Consider the following 7,777-nt stretch of genomic DNA (forward strand, 5'->3'; position numbering starts at 1 on the left):
CTTTAAAAAAAAAAAAATAATAACCTCACCCTGCTCATCTGGTCTAAAGCGACTGTACTTCATCTCCTCAGCACTGGAGCCACAACACTCCGTGCAAACGGAAGCTAAAGATAGCCATGTGGTTCCTACAGGTTACCTCACCAAAAATAAGGACAGCCTCCCAGGTTCCAGTGTTTTGGTGGTGCATCTCTCCATTACCAATGCTCCTCCTCCCTGTGGAACAATCACCGGCTTCCTACCCACCTAAATCCAGATTGGTTGAATCTCAGAAGATTAGTAAAGACACACCTATGTGCTTCCAGAGTCCACCTCCAGTGATCAGATTCTGTGGTACTCTGGCATTTCAAAAGTACTAACCCGCCATAGATGTTGCTTTGTAGCACTGTGTGCGGGGAGGAAGGGCATTGAAGCAGACATAACCGCAGAGCAGTAATCACGCAGAGCCGGTCCTTGAGCTTTCCGGTAAGACTGCAGGCAGGTGCTATGTATGTGGCTGTAGTGTGCTGTGCAAGCTAAATCTGCAGCTAGTGTTGTTGACAGCTGGGGGGGGTGGGGGTTCTTCTGGGATTTGGGCCTTATCAGCATAGATCACACTCGTTCACCAAATTGTTTCTGAGCTGCAGTTGTTTGCCTTCTTCAGGCATCATCCCAGACAGTGCTATCAACGGGTGACTGCTGTGCTCCGGTCTAGTATTTTCAACCTGATGGTGGTCTATGAGCAGTGAGGAATGATTACATGGGAGGGGAGTGAGGGTTCCATGTTTATTGGTTAAGCTGTGTTAAGTTGTTCTCTTTGTCAGGACATTAGATCCTCTAAAGGATTGCTTGAGGGAGAGGACAGGGCCACATTTCATTTTGCCTGTTGCCGTGCATGTACATATTACTAGCCTTTCTCATGTGTATCAACGTACTCATGCCTATGGTTCTCATCCTTCAGGTGGACGAGATTTCCCGGCTCATCAACACTTACCTCACCAGCATCGGCAACGACCAGTCGCAGCAACTGGAAGATGCCGGCAGTATCCCGGAGGAGCGGAGGGAGCCTGAGCCTCCGGCTGTGCAAGTGTGAGCTGAGGGCGCATGTGGCACCAGATGAAACTCTAAAAAGGACTGGAGCCCCGAACGGCAGTGCCTTGTAAAGCCATTCTCCATGTGGCAGGGTCACCGCAGCAGTTGAACGCCCGGCCGGCCTGGGTGGTCGTGGCGGTCGGAGCAGAAGTTCCACGTTGCTCAGGAACTTCCCGTTCTCAAAGTCTAGAAACTGCAGGAAACAACAGGACAGTACTCACTGGCTTGTTGTGCCTCTTGGTACTTGTTTGCAACATGCAGTTGAAGTCAACATGTTGTGATGGATGCTGTTACTCCTAAACACAAATGGTTATTTTTCCAAATGGTATGGTGCGGCTTGTATTCCTTGAACGTAAATCAGAGTGTATTATTCCTACACAGCTTGAAGGACGCGGAACCTGTTGAGATGTTTGTTTTGGCTGTCCTAACACAGTGGTCCTGCGAACTGCTATCATGTGTGTCCAGTCTTACAGTGCCATTTGTGTCGTTGCGGCCCGCTGAGCGGGAACTGCCTCCCATGTGCATCCTTGCTGAGCAATGCATCCACCATTCCAGAATTGTCCTTGCTTTTGCTTGCTTGAAATGATTCTTTTATTCCGCCATGCTGTCCCTAGTCATCTGCTCTCCTGTCTCCCCCACTTTGCCGGGGCACCTTGCCTAGCCCCCCTATCTCTGTTGGTATCCACTGTGACAATCTCTGTACTGGCCGCGCTACTCTGGATCTCGGCCATGGTTTTCCACATCTCCTTGCACTCTGCTCGTTTCTGGTTCCTGTGGTGCCTCTCTATTGGGCTGCATATACTGGCACAGAGCCCTCTACCGTGCTACCAATTAGGTCTGATTTTGCCAACTAATGAACAATCTGGCATAACCAGGCTCCCTTGATCACTATTATTGGAGAGGCTTTGTGGGGGGTGGGAGGAGGACTTTACCTTGCTGCATTGGAGGTCACGAGGCACTGGGCACTCTGTTCAGCCAATTCAAATGGTTTGATCTCCACTTCTGCAGGCCTTATCAAACTCCCTTCTGGCTAGTGTTGCCACTGTACACTGCAGCATTCTTGTCTTGGTAGTCCACCCCGGCCCATGCTCTTTCTGACATTCACATAAAAATTCAAACCAACACTCAGACTTCCAGGTTGGGAAGAGTAAAAACAGCACAATCGAAGCGCTCAGGGGGATATGCAGCGATGAAAGAGAAACATCTTCCTATCACAGGTGAAGGTTTGAACCTATGGCATTGGCTCAGCCTTTTATCCCTGAAAACTGACAGAATGTGCACCAACCCTAGTGTCAGAATTCCTATTGCTATGGTTTTAAAATTGCTGGAGCCCCTATGCAGAATTGATGCGTCCTTCGTCTACTAAGGAGGATAATAGGACGATACACGTTAGCATTGATGTTCCCTTTATTCTGCAAATACCGTAGCCATGGGGCTTTGGGTAGAGCACTTTTAGAGAGTGGGCATAGTGGCCTAGTTTTGTTAACATGACCATGAAAGCCAAAAAAAGAGAAATTATTTATTCTACAGCCAATGCAAGCCAAAAATGTTCTCGCCCTAAGATACTCCTTTCGGACAGTGCTTAATACTCACCAAAGGACTATCAGACGTTCCAGAACACCACTAATAGACTTTAATGGGCCCCTAGCACCAAAATGGCACTGGGAGGTGATTGAGGGCCCAACACTAAACCCAGTTTTCAGAAATGCTCTCCTCCTCCACCTGAATGCCCACAAACAGTATGGCTAAGTGCTCAAGATAGTTAATAACCGGTAGCAGTCCAGATACACCGGTCTGCTGAACTTTGGCCTTTGTGAACCGGCTGCCACTGCACACCTCCCATCTCTTAAATGTTACAATTTCTTAATACAATTTAATGGTTGAATACTTAGCATCTTCCAGGAATGTGCAGGATATTTCAGAAGGCAAAATACTGCACATTTGAAAAGGCAATTTTGCAAAGCTGCCGAGTATTCACACTTTTTTTTAGCTCGTTTTTCTGTTGGCAACATTTTGAGAAACTTTTCCCGAAAAAATAAACAAGAATATTTAGCAAACATTACCATCGTTTTTGAAAGGTGTAAACTACGATTATTTTTTTAAAAAACAAGCCCAACGTCCTTCACAAAGTTGAAAAAAAATGTCATTGTTAATTACAAGTTTCATATTCTTCAAGAGTGTGCCCCTTAGTGCTGAAAGAAGAGCCTTCCCTTTTCCCCCAAGAATCGGAGGGAATTCTGTTTCGCCCACACTTTATGCTTTCCGATTTTAATGAAGGCAAATTTAGATAATTTTTGATATCCCTATTAATTTCAGGTGCTCCCTATTGTCACACCATTTAATGGTGTCCCCAGTCCATCATGGCTGCCATGTTGTTATGCCAGTGAATTGACTGACTTGCTGTGGTAGCTCTCTGCACAAATCCACACTAGTGGTTGTTTCTGCAGTTCTTTAAAAAAAAAAAAAAAATCTTTGACACACACAAGACTTGAAAATATAAATATCAAATTTCTATAATGAATCTGCCAGTATGAGTGAACGGCAAATATCTCCTGGACAAAAGACTTTCACAATTATTAAAAACTCGTACAGCATATCGGTTCCTTATGCAACACGCACATCTGGCCTACTTCGCCCAGTCTCCGGAGTGCTTTCCTAGCCAGTAACCTTACCTTCAAACTCCTCGAGGTACTTAAACAAATTATTACGTATTTTATGAATGCTGTGCATATTGTATTGGGTTTGTTTGTAATGGTGCCGACATCATCGAAACTACAAATACCAAAACCCATTTGGATTTTCAGAGGTGCCAAAAACATGCACTTGGTCTGCTTGCAGTTCCATTTAACCCTTTATCCTACAGATGATCTTTGGTAATCCTTAAAACCTGAATGGACTTTGCTACTTGGTAGGGCACAGCCCTAGGTTTTGGTCACATGTGTGATCTAGAAGTGTATTTTCTTAATTTATTGGTAGTACCAGAAAGAAAAGGTTAAACAAAAGAGCATATGGTTTCTGTAGCACCACTGGATACAAGATGCTGTGACGTATTTCAAAGTTTTAAAGCGGATTTCATTGGTAACTTCCCTAGTTTGTTCATTCTTCTATTGTAGCGGATCCCTGTTTTATTCCTGCTCACTGCACTTGTCATCAGACTATTTCTTTGAATGGGCAGGCACTGTCAGTACTCCTGAGGCACTACTTTATTTCCTATCACAACTGCCTGCCCAATCAGTACTCCTGCGGTGGCACGTTATATCCCATCAGGGCTGCCTCCATAATCCGTACTCCCGAGGTGACGCTTTATATCCCATCAGGGCTGCCTCCATAATCAGTACTCCCGAGGTGGCGCTTTACATCCCATCAGTGGTGCCTCCCCAATCAGTACTCCTGAGGTGGCACGTTATATCCCATCCTGGCTGCCTCCCCAATCAGTACTCCTGAGGTGGCACGTTATATCCCATCCTGGCTGCCTCCCCAATCAGTACTCCTGAGGTGGCACGTTATATCTCATCCTGGCTGCCTCCATAATCAGTACGCCTGAGGTGGTGCTTTATATCCCATCAGTGGTGCCTCCCCAATCAGTACTCCTGAGGTGGCAGGTTATATCCCATCCTGGCTGCTTCCCCAATCAGTCCTCCTGAGGTGGCACGTTATATCCTATCAGGTGTGCCTCTCTGATAAGTACTCCTGAGGTGGCACGTTATATCCTATCAGGGCTGCCTCCATAATCGGTACTCCCGAGGTGGCGCTTTATATCCCATCAGGGCTGCCTCCGTAATCAGTACACCTGAGGTGGCGCTTTATATCCCATCAGGGCTGATATCACTTAACATGAAGTGGCATCCCACAACATGTTTTAACCAAATGAGGGGGGTCATTGTATGCTTTTTATAACATTATTTATTTAAACGAAATGTACAGTTCTAGATTAATAATAAAACAGACTTCTAAGGAAGGGCTTAACATAAAGGAGGCAGAAATAACCAACATTATCTTGAAAGTTACAAACCGTCAAATCAATGAAATTTGAAATGAAGGGTGTAACAGCATTAACGTATACTACTTTGCTTGTCCTTTCTAAAAATAACAGGAAGCCACAATATAGATTTTGTTTTAATTGATTTAGCAAACCACCTTATGATCTCCGCTATTTCCATCCTTCAAACAATAGTTTAAAAGGGGTGCCTTCACCCTCTTAAACCATCAAGAACCCTCCCAGCCTGTCACACCGTCCTCTTTTTGGTTTTAAACCAGGCAGCTCTTGGCAGAACTATTGCTCACTGCCAGTGAAGTGCCTACACCCCATTCAGTTTCCATGCTGCACCACACAATCCTTCGAAACCCAACGGGCAACTGTGTTACAGAGGATTGTGTAACAATTGCTTTACTTTCTAGATGTGGAAACACCAGGTGTGATAACGATCAAGAGATTCATAGCAATGCGGCCAATGATGAGGTGGCCTTGCAAGAACGATGCTGTATTTATTTTGCCTGTATAACACCAAACTAGCCAAGTGGCGAGTGCAAGATTACCTACAAAGATGAATGTCTTCAATGAAAGCCCACTCGTCATCATCTTTCCTCCTTCTGCAGAGGTGCTGTCCAAAGAGAAATGCTTTCTGGTTCATAAATCTACCGACGATTCACACATTAATGTTAGGGTACACTCTCCTCTTGCTGCCAGTACCATAGCCCACCATGTGATATACGATTATAATACTGCACAAGGCCACATAATGTTCTGTACGAAACATCCATGTTTTTCAGCATTCAAGGGAAGGTCATGATTTGCGCGAAGTACAGATTTTCAGGTTAATCAATACCAAAGAAGCTATTTTAATTAGATATCCAAAAAATACATAACAGCTAAGACCCGTGAGACACCCTAAAATACCATATTGGGGGTTTGGAAGAGATTTTTGAAAATGTCCTTGAATGGGACCAGTGCAGCTATCCGGTCAAGTGGCAGTTCCTGGGCGCTCATTTAGATTTGCCTGCAAGATGTGAGCCCTTGGGGTTTCAATAGAGGTATGCTTTGGAAAGACCAGACAGATTCGTATTTATTTGAACTGGCAAATTAAGTGCATTTTGGGCAATAACTGTCAAAGATCCAGGGTTTCGTTTAAATTGGCAGGTAGTAGTGTGGGCATGAATACACAAGATTACAGTTCTTCTGGTTCATGCGTCATTATCAACGGATGCCTCTCCCTCAAAGTCGCTGGTGCGCTCCCCTCGCCCCTCAGGTTGCACCCAGAGTGAACTGCTAACAGGTTGAACTGAGAAGTGGAAAGCAGATCCATCCCATGCAACGACAAAGCAATCTACAGTCTGCAGCTGTGTCGCCCTTTACTACGCTCTTGGCTAGCCACTGGTCATTGTGCTGTAGTTTGCCTCCCATTAATAACTTTAGTCAGGGGGTGCAGACACCCACCACTAGGCGTTGGCATGACGGATCATGGGATCCCACCCAGCTGTGACATCACATCAAGTGCGTAACACACAAAACACATGTTAACGCTATGGACCACTTGACAAATAAAAAAAAACAGTTGGTATTGGAAACCCAGTGTAGGCTACATCAATTCTTAATTGGTTGTAGTTAACATTTTTTTTTCCATCCACCTTTAGGCCAGGACCTTGGGTCGTTTCACAAAATGTAAATGATGCAGACTGGCACAACAAGCATCCTTCATGGGAAGGGTGCCCGGTCAGATATCTTCTAAGGCGGGGGAGGGGCTCGATAGGATATGGTCGAGTCCATGGAAGGGGTCTTGATTAGGGAGCGGCGACTGCAAAAAAAAAAAACATCAAGTGAAGTTACTTAATACTACTTGCTTTCTGTAGAATTTGAAATCCAAATTCTGCATGTGAGATCTGCTCACCAAAGTATTAATTACATATGTTCAAGTCCTGAATTTTCCCAAATTCCACATTTAAAATATGGGCTTTGTGGAATTTGAAAGGCTAAAGTCTGGTTTTGAAATTGGACCTGAGGAACAAACCCAAGTCCAAGAATGTATTTGAAAAGGCCAGCATTTGGCTTGGTCACTTGCAGAATTTGTAATTCTTCCAACCACTTGGGTGGGACCTCTTCATAAGGTGCTGGCAGCTTTCATACCAAAATGTGTAACCCGAGGGTCACTATTCCCCTGCAAAAAAAAAAAAAATAGGCAGTTCACCTGGGAGGCTGTGCAACTGCCTGCCCCTCTTAAAGCACTGCTGAAGGCTCTCTGTGCCTGTTCTGCCGCATATCTCTTCTCTTGCTGTGTATGTTGCGGCTGCCCTGTGTTATGTACATATCTCTTCTCTTGCTGTGTACGTTGCGGCTGCCCTGTGTTATGTACAGCTCAAACGGATGTGCAATAAGAAAACTGCAGGGTGACGTTTTATCACTGGGATACTGTTCGGTTGTTGCGTGTACAATACATTCTGTTTATAAAGGCTGTCTAAAATGTGTTTTTTGTACGAAATGAAAAAAAGTGTAATAAAAACAGTACAAACATGAGCATTTGTGCTTTTTGTTTGCGTGGAAACATCTTTCCTTCAGCGCTAAGCAAGGAGAAAACAAGTTGCGGATGATCTCCAAAGATGAAACGTGTGAGATTGTGTGCTAGGGTTCCACCTGAAGTGTACCCCCAGACGAACATCCTAAACCGTAAGTTGGAGGCAGGTGTTGTTGGACTGCTACACACAAAGCAATGCTTGT

General features: G+C 44.9%; 1 protein-coding gene across 2 annotated transcripts in view; it reads left to right on the top strand.

Annotated features, from left to right (window-relative positions):
* The window catches only part of PLEKHH3 (pleckstrin homology, MyTH4 and FERM domain containing H3), a 315,427-nt gene extending 307,851 nt beyond the window's left edge, over nt 1-7,576 (top strand). For both annotated transcript variants that reach the window (XM_069634421.1, XM_069634422.1), the window contains exon 13: nt 938-7,576. In XM_069634421.1, the coding sequence (XP_069490522.1) occupies nt 938-1,069 (132 nt within the window). In that variant the 3' untranslated portion in view covers nt 1,070-7,576. The remainder of the gene's footprint in view (nt 1-937) is intronic.
* The last annotated feature ends 201 nt before the right edge of the window (nt 7,577-7,777 follow it).

This window comes from Ambystoma mexicanum, chromosome 13, assembly GCF_040938575.1.
Source record: "Ambystoma mexicanum isolate Mex_15411 chromosome 13, UKY_AmexF1_1, whole genome shotgun sequence".
Lineage (NCBI taxonomy): Eukaryota > Metazoa > Chordata > Amphibia > Caudata > Ambystomatidae > Ambystoma > Ambystoma mexicanum.